Genomic DNA, 19,647 nt, shown 5'->3' with positions numbered 1-19,647 from the left:
AGGGAGCAGCAAGCCTCGCTTTTCTCTGGCATCTTTTTCTCTAACATAATTAAAACAATGACTCAGCTAGAAGTGAAAGTTTTATTTAATAAATATAATTTTCATAAACCATTTTTAAAACAACTTCTACTGACCAAGCTGTACAATAAGCAAGCACACCAACTCGCTGTCAGAGAACCAAAAATAACATGAGGCAGCCACAGTGTCAGAGGTCCAAAATTCTTTGTACTAATTATTGCTACAGTTTCCAGTTGTCAATGCCCCTTATTTACCTAAAATTAAGGATCAGCGTCTTTAAAAAGGTACTCCCTCCAGAGATATCAGTCACGTTTTTTTCTTCCAAAAAGAAGCAGAACTTGATCACGCTTCAGTGAAAAAACCAGGACTCCAGCTGATGTGTTATTTTTGTATGCATAGGACCTGACATCTCTCATGGGACTGTAACTGGGAATTGTAAAAAATATATTCTTTGCTGCAATAATGGTATCTTATTTATACCTGAAAGTGAGTCTCATTTTTAACCATTTCCCCCTTTCTAAACTATATGCCCCATGGATTATCTTTTATCCCCCTGCCAAAATGTAAAGAGGTTGAGAACCTACTGATGTATGAAATAACTTTTCCTCAGCAGTTTTAAAAGAAATTAATATACACCACAGGCCCTTTAGGTGCACTTCAGGGTTTCTTTCAGACAAGTCACACTTCAGGTCATAAACAGCAGTATATTTCATTGCTTTCCCCTTCATGTTACATACAGAGGTCTTTAGCCCCTGGCTCCTCTTTTATTCATGTCTATGCATTTATACAAACTGGAAACAACAAAAAAAGTCATATCTACAGTGATGACAATTGTATGTACTTATTGTAATACAACATCAGAGCGTGGGAACAGCTAGAGCAAGGCGAATACTTCAAAGTGATGAGAACATTCCTTTTAACGAAAGCCACAGAAGCTTGGGCAGCACACAAGGTCTCTGTTATTTCCGATGCCTCTACAAGCAGTATTTAGCTGAAGGAAAAAAATCTATGGAAAGCAGAAGCCTTGCAAATACCGATGCGAATGCACTTCTAAGACGACTGACGGCAAGAGTTGATATAGCCATGAGGATCCAATCTTTCCTCCTCCTGTTATAAATTGAGTCATTCCAATAGAGAGCGGAAACCAGACAAATCATGCTACTGGAAGCAAACAACAGAAGCAAAGAACATACAAAACCACCAACGAGAACAACATTCACAGAAAAAAAACCCAAACAGATCTGCAAGGAAGAAAGTCTAACTGGGAAATAATTTAGGAACAGAAAAAAGGCTAGAATTAGTCCATAATGAACGGTTCGCCCAGCTCTAGGAATAACTCCTGTAAAACAATGTCATCTGTGTAACAAGGCAGTGGCAAGTGCAGTGACAATGGGTAAGAGTTACTAGGTATTGTGCACCAAGAAAGAGAGAATCTCAAAGTAAACGGGCCAGAAGCACATTATGATTGAGCACTTTTGAACACTGAATTTCACCAAAATCACTAGTATTTAGAAGTACAGAAGTATCACATATAACTATTAAAAATAATGTAGACTACAGCTTTGAGACATTTCTAACTCTAGAAAATGAGATTTTTTTTCCAATATAGAAGTTATACTATCATAAAAAACGTGTTTGAGAGTATTACCAAAGGTTTCCAGTAAGAAATTATAGTTGCCTAATATGCGTTCTAAGTTGCATAATCTTTTCTCAAATAATCTTTTGCACTAGAAAACAAGAAATAATTCTGAAAATGTAAAGCCAAAGTTTTCAGCATTGCTTCCTTCGCATTTTTTGTTCCCCCTCCCCCTCGTACCGTTAAAAAATATACAGAATATTTTAGGCAGAATATTTACATTTTAGTTTGTGAAGCAATTCAGAGCATCTTCCCACTTCATCTTTTCCCCTGCACCCTTTAAAGAGTGTTAGTTTGGCAACTAAAACTATGTTTTTCTAAGTAACAAAAACAAACCCTATTTTTCACAGAACAAGAACAAAAATCTGCTGAGAACTCAGTCCCGTTCTGAAGGTGGCTATGGAGAAGGTGCTTCTTCAGAGACACTGCATAGTAAAGTGACTATACACCACTCTTGCTTTTAACTAAGAACATCTACTATAGGCTTTTCTGCCATACGTTAATGGATTTCAAGGCTAAGAGGTAATTCTAAAACATTTCCTCTCTATAACAAGTTCTTCCTCACCCATTCACACTCTAAATCAGAGATGAATGCTAGCGTTACACTGAATTAGCTGTATTTTGTTCAGTCTTCTTCATGAAGAATTCTACACTGTACCCAATGCACAGTGAATTGTTCCATACACTTCTGCTGTCAAAGAAATACACAAAACCTTTCTTCCTTGAATAGAAGCCATTTTAAAAGATTCGTGACATCAGTACAAAAACACAGTCACTTCTGCCATCCTAAATATTTGTCAGACCAAAAAATCTGGTCTTATGCAAACCAATTCTACGTTCTTACTAAATGAGAAATCACCGATTTAGATTTACGGCAAATAGAAAAATATACCTTGGCAGACAGATGGATTCTTAAGTTCTTCCTGAATTGTTTAAATGCATGTTTCTTCGGTAACCTTACAAACACTGGGAAAAGGGAAAGTAGGGGGAAAGGGAGGAGAGGAGATGGAAGGTTTTAAAGAAACACATAATGAACGTAAATTATTCTTCAAATATAGGACTGTGCTTCTTTTGTGCAAATATATTTAACATAGTTGTGTGGTAAGAACCAAAATACATATATGTACAGAGCTGAGCCAATCTAAATGCTTGGAGTGGGGTTGTAGATGAAAGCCTCTGCCTTCTACTATACAAAATTAGCCACAGTTTATATTTCAATACACGATACGCTAACCACAGCGAGTAATGAGGTTACACAGTCACACAAACTGGATGATTAGAATGCTACGGTCGACATGGACAACCAAGTACTTCTGAGAAGTGAAACACTGTGATTGAGACATAAAAGATACAGCTAAACAGCAGATATCTGATTAGAGATTTTTAAAAATTTATTTATTTATTGCCTAGATATCCATGGCAGTATGAAGACTCTTAGAATGAGAAACTACTAAGAAGAAAATCATTATTTTAAGAACAGATTTAATATTATATATATGATATATAAAGGAAGGTACAGGCGTGAGTGAAATCCAGGCGTATTTTGTTACTACTGCATATCTGGGTAAAAGTTTTCTTGGGGACAGGAGAGCTGACAATCAGTTTATTGCATCTCCACCTAGGAACCAGGTTTCAAACTATATGCAGTCAGATGAGTCCCGTGTTAATACCTATTACACAGAGTAAGCAAGACTCAATTTTCAGTGATTCTTAATCATCTGGACACTCGCTGTGGGGATCTAGTGTACAACTGAAATTTTCAAGCTTAAGCTTCACTGCACTCATGCATGCGAAGGCATGATACAGATAGGAACTGTGAACACTGAATTAAACACTTACTTAAAAGGAAAATTCACTATGTTTTGATTTTGTTTCTTCTGTTTCATAATTCATTTTTAGAGCTTCTTAATCTGTGAACTGGTCGTCATCTATGCCAGCAGGACAAAAACCTCATGTACTGCATGTTCAAGTCACTATGAGTTTCAAAACAAGGTTGCAATGACAATTTCTTTACTATACAAACATTGCCTTGAACAACGAGATCTTGAAAATCCCGCAGTATCTGCAGCCTTCAGTTTAGTGAAACTTCCAGTCATTCATGCAAAAATAAAGTTCCAAACAAGAACTGAAATAATACTGGTTGAACTCATGAATGAGAGTAGTTAACAGCAGAGCTGTTTATAGCTAAGGAACATCCGAAGCATTTGACACAAGGAAAGTCAGACCTCTTGAACACTTCCCCTCCTGCAGCTCATTGAACTCAGGAGAATTTGGGATGACTGTAACAAGAGGGATACGCTCCTCTGGCAGCAGGCCAGACCCCAGGGAGATATCATACCAGGAGGGTAAGATGTGTCTGCCTGAATTAGGAAATAAAAAGTATTTGCCATGTAATTTGCTTGGGAGACAGCACTTAAGTCAACAGTGGAAACTTGTGCAGGCAAGGTGAAAGCAGCTAATACTGGGTTTGTCCCAATCCTACGCTTAACCGCATCTTTATTAAAGGAGTTCCTGTAGGTATTATTTACAGTCTGTGTTCGATTTAATTTATTCCCCCCGGAGATAATTTTAATCTGCAGCTTTACATCTTCAACTGTCTGACAGGAAGATTCTTCCAATTATCGATGGGACTTCAGTGTCAGAGACTGACTTCCAACCGGATTCCCAAACAAGGGGCCAGAAGCAGCAGCATTTTTATCAGCCTCTAGCCATAAAAATTGCCGTATCTAGGCAATGCTCTATGGATGTCCCTGGTGGCAGCACCTCCTCGTTTTACCTCCCACATCTAAAGACAACCAATAGGTTTAGTCATCCTATAGCTGAACGAACAGGCAAACGTGGCTGCCCAGCCCCAAACATGCAGACGTGTTTAAACTGGCACAACAGATGTACCTGCAAGATGTACCATGCAAAGCTCCATCTGTGCAATTTGTTTTTATTGGCATACTTAGGTATCAAAACATTGCCATCAATGTCTCGGATCCTTCAGATATATGAAGATAATTAAGCATTAATTGTATCCTCAAAGTACAACATGACCAAATATAAATACATGAAAAAGAATAAAGCATGCAAAAATTCCCCAACTGTAAAAGGATTAATAATTCAAAAAATTTATGCTAGTGAGACTTCTGCACAGGCCACCAATTCGTACATATTTTCCCATGTCAAGATCAAGAATTGTTAACAAGACACAGAGGGCATAATAAAAGGTGACTGGCTTCTGAATTCCACTTAAAGAGAACAGTGAACTGTTATATCCCTTACTATTCCAAATTATTGATTTGTAAAAGTTAACAGTGTTTTTCAAAGCAATGACGAACATATTGCCATTCATACACCAGCATAAATATTTGAATTGTATTTAACTCTCAAAAATTACTCAACTGATTGCTTATAGAATATAGTAACTGTCCACGGAAGTAACAAAATTGATTTGCAAACTGCTAAGACAGCATCTGTAAGAGACAGCTCAAAATTAATGTGTGTGTTTAAAGTGAAGGGTCATCATGAAAAATGCAACTTTTAAAGGTTTCATTGTGCAAATTCCATCCTATGGGATCACCCAGATTTGGGAGGAGAAAGATTTTGCCACTGGGCTCTACTGATGTCTCAAGTATCAAATGCAGGATTCCAATCTGCTAATAGGGTAACAAAAAAGATTAAATGGTCAGAGGTAAAAGCGTTCTTTACAAATAGAAGTTATATAGCAATTTGTGGATATAATTAGAGAAAAATATTGGAAGTGATTACTGCCCAGATGACTTGTGCTAGGCCACAAGACAAGCCACGGTTTGTGTTTAGAAGTCATGCTAGTCTTTTTTAGGGCAGAGACATAGCACTGAACTCGCATCAGAACCTACTACGGATGTGTGAGCACCACATGGCTTCCACAAGGCATTTACAAATGTCCCTGTTAACAAGTGGGTGAATCCATTGTGGAGAGAGTCAAGATGCTTCTGTCGTTGGCATAGAAGGGATCCGATGAACTCCATGATCTAAAGTAACAATAAGAGAAAAGTTTGGCTGACTGGAAACTTACAATCTAGAGGTGAGGAGAAAAGTCTATGAAAGTGAAAGATAAATGCTGTGAGATTAGGCAAGTGTAACTCTTTAAAAGACTAATCTATTAATTTCATGTAAGCGCCTGCAATTCATTCAAACCTTTGAAAATACACTGCAATTAATCATGCCAACTATGTAATTAACAATTCTACCTTTACCTTTCTGGCAAAGTTTACACACAACTACAGATATTTTCATCACTATGAACTACAGTGACCAGAGGTTTACATGCCAGTTTTACAACTAAAGTTTTAATATTGTGCCTCAAGGAAAATTTGAATGCTGCATATGTAAATTGAGGCACCGTGAATGCTACAATTTGATTTAGCCTAAGGTCATTCTAGTAAAGCCTTGTGGTACGCACAGCCAAACGTGGTAACCCAGTATACCAGGGTTCTAATGCTAAACATCCATGCTGTCTAAAGTTACAGGTAGGCAAAACTTATCTACAGCCGTGAACCTATTTCATCCCTTGCTGTTAAATTTAAGTTAAAATTTAAGGCATCAGGAAAACTACCTAACATGTCACAGCTTTTGATTCAGATGGGATCTCACATTGTCTTTCTCCTAAGGACAGATTGCTACTTAGGAAGAAACACTGGTTTTGGTTGAACAATATTATAGGACTGTATGTGAAAAGCTGAAAAAATAGAAGGTTGGAAGGCAGGAAATCAAAATATACTGAACTTATCCTCCAAATTTGCCTCTGTCAGAAATCTGCTGTTTCTTTAGAACTTTTACATGCGATGCCTTGACACGAGTATCACTAATGGGAGATTCTAACAATTCAGTAATGAATCCTACTGTACAAGAATGTATGTGATCCAGCATTCTTAATATTTTAGTGACTGACAAGTTGACAGACAATTTAATGGAACAGACAGACAAAAACGTGTTTTATGATACCACACCACACATTTTATCTTCTAACTGGTGAATGAAGCTATAGAAAATACTTCTTGAATACATTTTACAAGCAGTAAATTAAGTACAAGAGACTATATTCATGTGGCCCGCTACTCCAAGCATTTGTACAACCTTGATTCATCAAAGTTTCTACCAAAATTTGATACCATGTTTGATTTCACATTCAGTTATCCTATTTGACAGAATATCATATTTGACAGAATATTAGGAGCACAAAATACAACACAAGCTGGCTACAGCAACGTTATTTAAAATAGCGCTCTTCATTCTACAGCACTCTCACAGACAATGTATTTATAAGCATCACTTCAACAAAAATAATTTGCAGCTACCTCCTGGTTGAATAAGAAGCTGTTTGATAAAGCACAAGTATGCAAACGACCATCCTGTTGGGGACTGCGCAATCTTCTGAAGATACCAGCTTTAGGTAAAAATCAAAGCAGCTCAAGCTTGTGAACAAAGGAATTGTTCACATTCCAAATTGGTATTAAACAATTTTACAAGCATTTTTAAATAATCAAATAGATTTCTTAACTGTAGCATTTCACAACTTTTACCTGTCTCATGTGATCTAAGCAATTAGTACATTAAAAATAAGCAAAGACTTTCACATATTACCAGGAAAGTGTAGGGGAAAAAATAGTCTTAGTACCCTGACTTTTAGACTAGGTTTTAAGTGTCAATGCTGAGAGGAAGGAACTGAAGTCATTGAAGAAAGCAAGTAAGACTGAAATTAGAAAGTAAAAGTCTTTTCTAGTTGTACTGTACATAAATTTAAGTGAAACTAGAAGATGGTTCAGAGTAATTTCAACCAGAGGCAGAAGCAAAAAATACAGAACTTCAAGCCCTTAGTGTAGCACCAAGATAGTTTTGCATATTCATTAAACATAATACTAACTTCTGTGTTCTAACAACTCTAGAATTATTCAGCTAGATGGAACTTTGCCTGAAAATTACATGAGGTAAGCAGACAAGAAACCTGAGGAAAAGCATTGTTCAAAAAGTGTTTAATATTCTGTCAAATATGAGTTATCTTCAATAAATATTTGTAAGTTCTTAAAGAAAGAAAAATTGAGTGGAAAAAAAGAGGAAATTGTAAAAATGTAAATGCATTGCAGAAAATAAAACACAGAATACCTACCTTATAAGACTACACGTTACTAAGGCAAATGTTAACTAAAAATCTGCCCTAATTGCATAACAATAAATGAAAAAAAGTAGCATGAGAAGTTCCTCATTTGGAAAGCACAGTTTTACAGAGAAGTGAAAAAAAACCAAACCAACCAAAAAACTTAGAGCAACTGCTACCAAAATGTTGATTTTTAGACCAATTAAATGCTCACCTTGTAGATTAAAAATTCTATTAAACTGTTTATTTTATACATCATGCCCGCCTTCTATACAGCAAGAGTTTGAATTAAAAATGTACTTAATCATAACAGTTCATTTTTCATATGGAATGAAACATTTTGCATAATCATACCCTAGATTTGTAGAAACGTTGAATAAATTTCGTAAGCAAGCCAGAAGAGAGAAACTGACTGAAACCACAGACACCGTTTTCAACACAAAGAGTTCAAAACAGAGAAGTACTACATACCAAGTCAATAGCTAAAGGCAGAATCAGAGCTGACAAAGCTTGCCAGTGAAAGTTACCCACACAAGATTTTATACTGAATGAATGATATCACAACCTTTAACCAAAAGAGACAAGAGTTGTTCAAATACAAAATGAGTTTCCTTGAAAATGGGTGAAGTGCAACTTTTTCAGGTTTGCCTTTTGACCAATGAAGGACCATGATATCATTCAGGGACTGAGAGATTACGATGTACAAAAGACTATTTTTATTTCTACCCCCAAATATTTCCATGTTTGTTAGCTATCCCTCTTTATTTGGAAACGGGGAGATGGCACATTAGCATATTTAGTAAGAGCTTTTCTCACAGCTATGCTGACTGGAAAAGCAGTATTGCTCCTCAGACGTATTCGATTACTCTAACATGCTTTTATCCCATTGAGGTTTGTTTCACGCATGGTTTGTGAAGGAAAAAGATTTATTTAGCACATACTTTGGAATGGCACACGTGATTTTGACAATATACCTTCTAGAACTGAAGAAAATGTTTAAAATTCTAAGAACCTGAAGGCTCTGTTCTGTCAATTACTCTGATTTTAGAAATAGATTATAAAAGTTATACTACAAAAATATTTCATCTTCATATCAATCAATGGCTGAAAGATTTAAAGACTCTCCTTCCAACAATGAAGTTATATTTAAAGGGGGAGTGTGAGCCTTTTGTATATCTTCAGGAGTAATGCAAGCTCCAAGGTAAATATTTGGAGGTTGTACATCAAGAACCAAAGGGAAAAGTCTTCCAACTTTACAAACAACTCCTGATTCATGAAGGCCAAAAAAAAAAAAATCATAAAAAGGAGAACAAAAACAGCAGCAAGGCTTGATTTTCTAAAGAGAAGAATGTACAAATCAAGAGAAATTACGATAGATACAACACAAGAACTTGTAGTAAGCCAAACTAAACGTTTTAATAGAAATCTTTTGAAAACTGTTTTTCCCCCTCCCCATCCCAAAAGAAAGCACTCAAAAATAAACAAGAAACTGATCTTTTAGGATGAAAAAAGTACAATAAAGAGTTGCAATTTCTACTTAAATAAGCAAAACCTGCAGCTGCTTTGCTAGACATCTATTGCTGCAGGCTCATCAGGTTCCAGTTTATAGGAGAATCGTCTGCAGCAAAGGCTATTGAGAGAAATGCCACACCTGTTGACCCGGGTTGGACTACATCTTCCCATTAGTCGTTCCAGCATTCTTCTAACAGATGTGCATGCTGTTTCCCCATCTGAGAAGCAGCACATGGAGTCCAAGCAGTTGATACCTGAACCTGTCTCAGTAAGCTGGAAGGAGGAAATAAATAATAAAAAGAAAAATACAAAAATCAGTACTTACAGATTCTAGCAATGAAGATGTTATCAGAAAACACTTAGGAAAAGCAGGTGTTCTTAAAGTTAGAGTGTTGAATATTTTTCAATTTTATAGGAGAACTAGAATGATGAATAACATTACCATTTCCCTTCCTAAGGTCTATATACACTAAAATTTGATCTTCCCAAGGTTTGAATGCAGCCTTGGTTGAGCGTATGGAAATCGTTTAGCACCATCTCTGCCTAACATTGGAAATAAACTGGTTAGCAATTCTCTGCATTACAGCTATAATGAATCTCTGGAGCAGAGCGTCATGCAGTTTAAGCTGCAATGCTTGATTAACCTCAGCAGAGGTGCAACAATTTATACAACCTGCAGGTCTGCCCTGTTTTAAGGGAAATCTATCAAGAGAAAGCTTCAGACCAGGGCTGCAGAATACAATGCAGCAACCTGATCATAAGTAATATTTTTTCCTCAAGAAGTGTAGAATGCAACTTCCTATAATAATTTACATTGTATCACTACCACAGATACCCTTGGCTTGGTAAGGAACAAAAGCACATTCCTGGTTTTGTGAATATCTTTTATCTAAATGCAAACAAGGCTGATGTTAGAAACGTTCAGTCACGTTCATGCCAGCATGGAGAATAATTCAGTATTAGCATAATCAACTTTCTGCTGTTCATTCTTTGTAGGGGAGAAAAAGACCCAAACAAATTGAAAGTAGTAATACAGAGATGTATGGGTTTAAGTTAAGTGCCATCTATCACTGTGCTCCTCTGTATTATTTTTGCACACTAGTCAACCTCAGCCTAACTAAAATCTAACTGAAATCTAGTACTGCTAGAGAGACAATATCCAAAACTGACTTCAGTATCCCTCCCAAAAGGAAATAAGAATGTGGAGTGTGGGGACGCTTTTGAATTTAGTTTGAAACTCTGCATGAGAGCATCCTGTCAAACAAATGCCGAACACACAGGCTAAATTTAAGCATCCATTATCCTCATCTCACTCTCAGACACTGGTAAATGAAGAAATCTGGGAGGAGGCATCTCAGTCTATGATAGGACACAGCTCACTTAAGAGCTTCCCCCAACTTTTACCGTGTGACCAAAGGTCACTGACTGTTGTCTAAAGACTTTTGTTTCCAACCCCAATTTCTTTCATGCCACCCACGCTTGCCCAACACTGCAAGGAAAGCAAAGAACCTCAGAGTTTCCTAAGGGAATGGTTTACTGTGAGCGGACACATTCCTTCCTAATCCCCCAAAACAGGCAACTGGACGGATTACAGCTTCATAACAGAACAATTCCTATCCTACAAAGAAGAGGCAGCTAACAGAAACAAGAGGCAATTGGAAATCCAAGAGAAAAATCCCAACTGGTAGGACAAGGAGGGAGCACACAGGCAGAACTGGTGTTTCCATGCATCTTCTCCTACGCCTGCCCCTTCCTCAGCTCTGTTCCACATTCCCCATTGTCCCTCCAGACGTTCCCGTCACACTGCTTAACGTGACGCTTACAGGACTGTCAGTTAACAACTGTATGAACTTACAGAAAGCATTACAAACTGAAACCTTGATTCAGTTACTGCACCTCAGAGGCCATGAATGAATGCAAGCAGAGCACACACTTCTAACTCACACTCATTTGGGAGGTCTTCAGGACACAAAATGAACATTTACTATGGCAATCGACTTCTGTAAACACCTGAGAGACAGGAGCAGAAGCATTGGAACTGACAGGTCTAAAAGGGTTTTGGTTAAGACAAAATCAAAACAAAACACCTCAACAGAGCTTGAGTCCCTGAACGCCCTTATTTGATGACCATCGCATCTGGTCACAGAAGATACCAGAATTAGGAACAGCACAGCTTGCAGCATTGCAGTACTTGCAAATATGACCTTCACAGCCACTTCACACTGCGCTCACAGTTTATCAGACAAGAAATTACACAGAGCAGAAGGAATCCCTATTAGGAGGTCAGAAAGCAGGCTCCCTGCTGCATATGCAGTGATCTTCACGGTTGCGTTCACAGCAATACAAAACAAACTCTCAACATTCCTACACTTAGGATTTCAAAAAGAGTATTTAGTCCATGCATCATCTTGAAGCAGACCAAGTAACCCCTTTAAAAGTTACTGTAAAAGGTCATATTACAGTGGTTGTATGTAGGATCAAATGGACCAGAATTTTTTTTCCCCTAGAATCTGCTGACCTGAGAGCTAGCGGTCCTAGATATTATTCAAAGACTGGCAGAAAGAAGAATCAAGAGTAACTTAAACTAGTTTCCAAGGAGTGAACCCTCAGCTCTGGATTTTGGAGGGCTAGTGTCTCTTCTTCACTAGAATCTCCTTTGTTCTTCTCAAGTTAGATACTCACAAAAAGCTAGGATCATGCTTGAACCACAATTTATGGAAAAGTTAATATTACGCATTTTTAAAAAACAGCAAATGTGACCTTACATAAGCCTGGAAACAACACATTTATGTTTTGTCACACTCACAGTTAAGTGTAAAGTAATACTGGGAGAGCATTCATAAAATTGAATAAATTCAATTTTATGTGTAGATATATTGTGTATCATTGCCTAGTCAACATGGATTTTTATATTTCTATCCACTACCTGGAAGGAAGATACTTATATTATGCTAAAGAGTCCCTTTTCTCAAGGCAGACAATTATGATCATAGTTTTATGATCAAAGTAAAACCTGGCATGGTAAGGCAGTAGAGCATAATGGTCTCTGAAGAGATGAAACAAACCCTCAGGAAACAAAAGGAGGAGAGACAATGCTTTACAAAAATTAATTTGGTATAGAGAAATATCTGATATTATTCATATTTGGGCTGCAAATAAAGTATTTTCATAAGGTAAGATCCGTGATCACAATAAACATAATACTTTATATGATAATGGCCCATTTCATGTAATAAATCAAAAAGCAACTGAAGTGCAGAATTAAAGAATGATTCAGCTTGATAAGGAAAAATCAAACCCACATACTATGATGCAAATTTTTTTGTAGATACCAAAAATATGGATATTTTGGAGATGGCTCCATGACTGTCTATATATGATATATATAAATATATATACACACACATTAGGGTAGAGTGGGAGTACTACCTAGTGAACGTAAGAACTGTCGGGTAGGCTAGATGGATCTAGCAGTTGCCTATTGTCCTCCCCTCTGTGCCTGCTTTCAGCAAAGTCACATGCTGAGCTGACTGAACCCTTATCTTCTTCCATCTAGAAGGACAGAAAAGCAACAAATCTTATACAGCAGCATGCTTGCATTGCTTTAAAACAGTTACCATTTTTATATGAACTTTCATTTTACAGATCTGTTCTTGAGAGAACAAGGCATATTTACAAGGTGAAGAGGCAATTTTTTCAAGTTAATTGGTGGATCAAACACGGTTTATCAGTGCACAAGTATTAGAAGTGTTGGCTCTTTTTGCGCACCATAGACTACAAAAGGGGAAAGCCCAACAAATTTGAAATCTATTTCAAATTTTCAGATTTTGGTTTCAGATGTTGGAGTTTTATTTGTTTCCCCCGTCCAAGATAGAGAGGACCATTTCAGTTTGTTTGTCTTATTACAGAGTATCCTATATGCCACAAGACAGACATTTCAACTAAACATTTAATCACACTGAAATATACAGTTGGGACTTCGTTGGACAGGAAATGTATTTAATCCTGTATGTCAAGTTAAGAGCACTGCAGCATACTGTCCTGAGCCCAGGTCCTAGCTGCCAACATGTGCAATGCCACACGGACATTTCAGAAAATATATACAAGATGGTTATTACTATTCCACAATTAAGTTAAAACTTGCTCCCTACTGTAAAGCTCACTTTCTTCAACCTTTAATATACAGTATACCAAAATCCCAAACAATTAGATTTAAAACTTTAGTAGAAAATATAAGAATGTTGACATCTAACAACTTCACTGGCACTTATGTTTTCAATATTTTTCTAGTTTTTCTACTCTTCATCTCTTTGAATCAAATAAACCTACAAATGCCAAATTATTTTGTTATTTCAAAGTCATTAGACAAAAGTATCTTCAGGTAAGTAAATACATGCACTTTTGTGACCAAAGATAAATACGAAATAGTCTATTCTTCTCTCATTTATTCCCTCTTCCTGCAATAGATTCTATGGATTAGCTAACAGATCAGCACCACACTATGCTAACACAATATACAAACCTGTAAAGCAAGAGATTACCCTTGCTCAAAGTTTAGCATATTAAGATGTTCTGGTATACTTCACTAGTGCGAATGCATGTTTGCACTTGAATAGTCTTCTTGGAGATTATAGGTTCCTTACAGAAAACATATGCTGTAAAAGGAACGGAAACCTGTCTGTTCTTGACTTCTACACAGCTGGACTGGATCAGATACGAAAGCTATTAGGAGGGGAATCCTATGAAACAGTAACTAGAGGAAAAAATACAGACAAGTAATGAAGGCTGTAAAGCCAGGGCCAGGAGTCTGGAGTTCTGGAGACAGCTAAAGAAAGCAGATCTGAACAGAGATCAAGGGAAAACAAGGCAACAATAGGCTCCTGGGCCTGGGATGGGGGAAGAGATGGGGAAAGAACAGGGTCTTGGCTGTGCTAAGGCAAATGCTAGAGTTTGAGAGTCCCAGATATAACGTTATGCACTGACATCCTTCCCTGTAAATAAAAATCTTTTTTGTTTTACATTTCCCTAGTATTGTGTACAGTCGTAATACACTGTCCAAAGGTAAAAACTCTATAAACATAGTTAATGCCATCAGTAAGTAGAATTAAAACATCTGTCCAAGCCACACTTCTCACATGTGGCTTAAGATTTCTGACGTTCTTGTCAAGTGCAGAAACATGTATACATACATACGCACAAAAAACTTCGTAAACAATGAAAAAACTGAAGTGAGATACAATGGGGTCCAGTTAGTACCCTAAGATATACATTTCACACGTTCCAAGAACAGGAGAGACAGCTACAGAGGAAAGAAGTAGTACTCAGTCAGTCTCCAGTTAAGCATAAAGCCTGCACCTGACCTGCGCTGCCCGATTTCCCCTTCATCCCAAGTTACAAAAGTGACAGTAAAGTTCAGAAGCAAGAGCTTAACAGGCACACACAAGACTGCATTTCTGACTTACACGAATCACATGGACACTTGAGACACACCCCTCAAAGCTCTTAACCATATGTCGCAAGCGTACTTAATATAAACGTGAACGTTTTTTGCACAGTGAAGCCTACAGACATAAAAATTGATTATAACATCATACTTGTCTTTTAATTTGCATTCATAAAGGTGTTCTCCTTTTGTATATCAACAGAACAGTAAGCACATTTGCAGAACAAGGCATAACTCAGTTTAACCTGGTACTATGCTCATTTTGAGGTTTTTAATACCTATTTAACAAACAACAAAAAACTGCCAAAGTCTGTTCATCAATCTACATGCATTCTGCAGTCTCAAAGGATGCAATTACTAGGTGGGCATGTACAAATGAGGTGTAGCAGAATTAGCTGCTTACAGCTACATTCACCAAGCAGCTGTTTTCTTTCATGTTCCTACGGTTTTCCTTGCTTTCTCTGCTCTACTGCTTTTGGAAAACAGCTGCCCTGGACACCACAGAAACTAATCCATGGTCTTCACTCCAAATTAGTTTTTATTTAGTATAGTGAAGTGAGTAGTTTCCATCTATTAACTGATTTTCCTTTTTACCCTTTTAGGTAAGGATCCACAGGATAGCTTCTGAACTTCGCCCGAAGACTACAAATAAAGAAGTAGAGAAACCCAAATCCTTGTTCTTTCTTGTTGCACTTTACAACTTCAACTATATAGTATAAGGCACTCCGTGCTTGTATTTCAGGTACCTTACTATTAGATGCTCAAGTGTAAAAATTCTGACATACAAGAGAATTGGATTTGCATGATAATTTGTTACTCATGGACAAAACAAATTTCCCATTTTTTTCAACCCCACCCCTAAGCGTAATACGAAGAAAGTCCCCTCAAGTTAGCAAGCATTCTCCTGGTTTTAGTACTTTAATAACTACAGTGCTGCATTCCTAGACAGCTTTATTTTTCTTTCACCATCCAGTTGCATAACCCTTAAAACGTGTTTAGTTTTGGAAAGTTTAACAATCTTTTTTTATAAAACCTTTGGTGTAGATATGATGCGCCACGTAATTCACTTTAATAATTCAGTGAGAAAACAGAGATTTACTGGAAATATATTTATCCAAAGTTTTAAAAAGGTAGCTTATCTACAGGACACTGATAAACCCAGAATTTTAAAAGCTAAGTTGTAAAAGCTTTTGCAGAGGAATCTCCCCAATATGTTGCTAAGTTTACTAAAATTCAAGAGGTATACTGCAGTTTGCCTGTTTTAAAGCTAGTGAGTGCTGAATTTAAACCAAACCAAACCACCCCACCACTACTCCCCTGGGGTGTTTGCAAATCTAAGCTGATATGGTTCACAGTGGGACAACTAACAGCTAAACACAACAGCCATTTCAAATAGCGCACACTCAGAGGAAATACAAAGCTTCCCCACCCCCCCCTTGTATCATCTGTTTCAATTAACCACTAACAATTCTCTGCTAATCGTTTACAATGTCAGCTTCCTGTCTCCTACTTTCCCTCAGTTAAACAAACGGCAATTAGATCCCAAAAATGTAGGTTGGTTGGTTCTCCTAGCACCTATTTGCATGTTTTTAAACTACACAGTCACCTTAAAAATATTTACTATTTAATTCGTGCTGTAGAATATAGAAGTAGATAAGGGTGGGATAAAACATCAAACTGTTTGAGATCTTATTGATGCATATGAATGTTTTAGTCTTACAAATGAGAATCAGCATTTGATAGCACTTCATGTACATTTGAAGTGCATTTGAAGAGTTTCAGAATCATAATGGTTCACCTACAGACACATGTACGCTTTGATCTTTTTTTGAATAATTTTCTAGGACTTTGTAGCCAAATGCCTTTAGGATTATGTATCCATACACATTGAAAACAAACAACACTCACTTTATAGATGCACAAAACAAACACAAAAAGCCTTAGCCACACAAGTGTATGTACGCACCCAAACTTAAAACATTTTCTGCCCTTTCAACACAAGTGAAAGCAAATTAAAATGGGCAAACAACTCGCAGGAAATCGCTACCTGAAATATATGGACCTTCCTGTCACGGCCTTATGAAGCTGAAATTATCCAACATGCAAAAAGCACTGTTAATTTTGATGATGAAGAAATTAAAAGCATTATAACCATGCTAGAAACTGTGATTATTTAAAAATGGATGCAAGAAGAGCTAGATCTGTATTCTGAAAGTTGAGCATCATGCTAGGGATGTTTTTTCCTAAAAAAAGCACGTCCAACACATGCTACTTAGGAGAAGCATTTGGCTCAAAAACACAGAGCAAAGCCAAGAAATAACCAAACGGAATGAACCTGTAATCTGCACTACAGGTATTGCCCTCTCAACCCACTAATATTCATGCCTCTTCCCATCTCTCTCAGCACTGGTTAGTTCACCTTCAGCATGCATAAGAGTTGATGAGGAACTGTCCCTCCTACTCTACCTAATTTTGCTCAGCTGATTCCTTGCCCTGGACAATGGCTGCAGTGCGATGAACTCGTCACTTAAAGCAACTCTGTTGGAGTACATCTACAATTGGACAGAGAAGGGATGGAACATACATGTCAGTAAGTAGCAGCAGTAATTTTCTAAGAGAAAGACACAGGACAAGACATTGTTATTTAAGTGGTACACATCATATACAGAACACAAGCCTGGTACCTTCAGGACAGCTCCTGGGATCATCACAGCCAGTTATTGTTTGGTAGGACCATTCTTAAGTGTACCTTAGCTTTCATACTAAGAAAAAAGGCCTACACACTTTTACATCTATACTTTACCAGACATCTTTATTCAGTATTACCTTCTGCCCTCAATAGTGCTGTGATTTATATTCACCTGAAGATTTATATTTTGATTCAGATTCACCTTACTGTCCACTTCCTCCTATATGATTCTGTAACAGACCTATAGTCAGAAATTACCCAGAAGCTACTTCAAGGCAACAGACCAAAGTCAAACATAATAAGATAGATTTTCTTTAAGGCCAGCAAAAAAACTGGAACACAGAAAAAAAAAATTACACCTATGTACCCTAAGTGTATTAAGGAAGGCAGAGTTAACCAAACTCATCCCTCTATAAAAGTCAACTCATGCTTGCCATTCAAGTTTTTAATATACTGACTTCCCAAAATGGGACAGATTTTTAAGTTGCTGTGTCACAGGACAATATTTACATTTAAAAGTTTATCTTTAGCAGAATTTCTCAAGTGTTTCTGTCTCATACCAGTTAAATGTCTTTGCTCTCGTATGAATAAATTAGCTAAATGTAACATCCAACTGATGAGAGAGAGATTGACTGTTGATGCTATGACCTTATACTAAGTAAAAGATACAAAATCAAGTTGCTTATATACTCAGTAGAGTAAGGCAGATGCCTACAGATACAGTGAATTCAGAGCACTAAGTTGGGTAACTTGCACAACTAGTGTGCTCTTAGTTTTGTAAAGATTAAAACAATAGAGGTAAGCATTTTCAGCTGAGAAACCTGTGGTTTGCTCACTGCTCCTGGGAATATTTTAGAATTTAAATGATGGGGGACAGAAACAAATAACTTAAGTAGCTGTGATTTAAAAAATTAGTGACTAGTTCATGTAACAATTTATCTTGCCCTGATAAAAACTTAGTAACTGTAAACTAAACTTTTTCTTTCCCTCAATATGCAAATATACTTAGTCCTACAATTAAAAATGAGTAATTAAAAATATTCAGTTATACAGAGGGTGCACCTACACTATGAAAAATGCATTTAAAAGGGTGAAGTTCCATATTCACTCTTTGAATGACTTCCACAGAAAATCCTTAGCTTTTAGGACCAAACTCATTCTATCTGAAAGTCAGAGTCCTCTCCTCTGCTTTGAAACGGAAATAAAAATATTTACTAGAAATTTTAAATCAATGTAATGAGGTATAATCATGAAAGTAACATTCTGTTACTTCTTGACAATAAATGCGCTAAGTTGGTCGTCTGGTCATCTTCATTTACGTCTACTTCCTCACTACAAGAATAGCTGATGAAATTCAGTGGAGCTGATTGTCCCATTAAAAGTAAAAGTGGGAAAATCTCAACAGTTTAAACCTGAAGAAAGCAACAAACAGGTGTCTTCTTTTCACAAATACGTTTTTAACTATGATTTCATTATCAGACATACACAGAGAAACCACTGAATGGCTGTTGAAGCATTTCTGGTCAAATCAGATTTTAGATACCTCAACTTTGCAATATCAGGAATTAAGTGTTTTCAGAAAGAGACAGTATTTTGGTAAGAGACCCTAATGCTGACACTGTCAAATGGCAAAGTAGAATGGAAATAAGGGGGGGAGATGACTAATAGAGATGCACAAAGCAAAGTCCTCGTGGCTATGAATCAAGCTATAGCCACAGGAAAGGTGTTAGACGTTCATCAAGATTCCTTCTTAAAAATAGTAAGTCCGACTGTGTCCTTGATGACGCAACTGCAACGGAAGCAAACTGAACCTGGAAGTTCTTTAGAACTGATTCAGAAAGCAAGAGAATGCAACAAGAAGTATATGGATAAGGCTAGGGAAAAAAGATGCAGGCGTTTTGATTTTTAATTCAAGCACTTCAGGAACATGAGAAACCTCAACAACCATACTGATACACTGCCAAATAGAAACAGCTGATGTACAGGAAGGAAGGAAGGAAAGGGAAGTGTTTGATAAGTATTGCCACTAGTTTTTGAGGAAAAAAAAATACGTAACATTACTTACAGAATTTCTCCTAAATCAAGACTCTTTAATCCAAAAAGTGGGATAACATGCAGTCAACAGTCTTATCAGGTCTAGTGGAACAGTTTTCTGAAAGCTAGTGGTTATTTACCTTGTTGTTTAGCTACTAAATTCCAAGACTGGAAAAAGCAGCTAACATTCCAGT

At 37.0% G+C, this 19,647-nt stretch overlaps 1 protein-coding gene across 7 annotated transcripts in view; it reads right to left on the bottom strand.

Moving 5' to 3' along the window:
• Positions 1–115: 115 nt before the first annotated feature.
• The window catches only part of ATP11B (ATPase phospholipid transporting 11B (putative)), a 73,587-nt gene continuing 54,055 nt past the window's right edge, over positions 116–19,647 (bottom strand). The window contains exons 29-31 of one of the 7 annotated variants that reach the window (XM_075506952.1): positions 17,197–17,282; positions 9,427–9,560; positions 116–2,620 (exon numbers count right to left, since the gene is read on the bottom strand). In XM_075506952.1, the coding sequence (XP_075363067.1) occupies positions 9,458–9,560; positions 17,197–17,282 (189 nt within the window). In that variant the 3' untranslated portion in view covers positions 116–2,620; positions 9,427–9,457. Of the gene's footprint in view, positions 2,621–4,571; positions 5,653–9,172; positions 9,561–12,716; positions 12,840–17,196; positions 17,283–19,647 lie in introns of those variants that run through there. The other 6 variants (XM_075506955.1, XM_075506951.1, XM_075506954.1 and 3 more) reach the window with 6 other exon arrangements.

The sequence above is a fragment of the Mycteria americana genome, chromosome 7, assembly GCF_035582795.1.
Source record: "Mycteria americana isolate JAX WOST 10 ecotype Jacksonville Zoo and Gardens chromosome 7, USCA_MyAme_1.0, whole genome shotgun sequence".
Taxonomy (NCBI): Eukaryota; Metazoa; Chordata; class Aves; order Ciconiiformes; family Ciconiidae; genus Mycteria; species Mycteria americana.
This window is presented reverse-complemented; position numbering and strand designations above follow the sequence as displayed.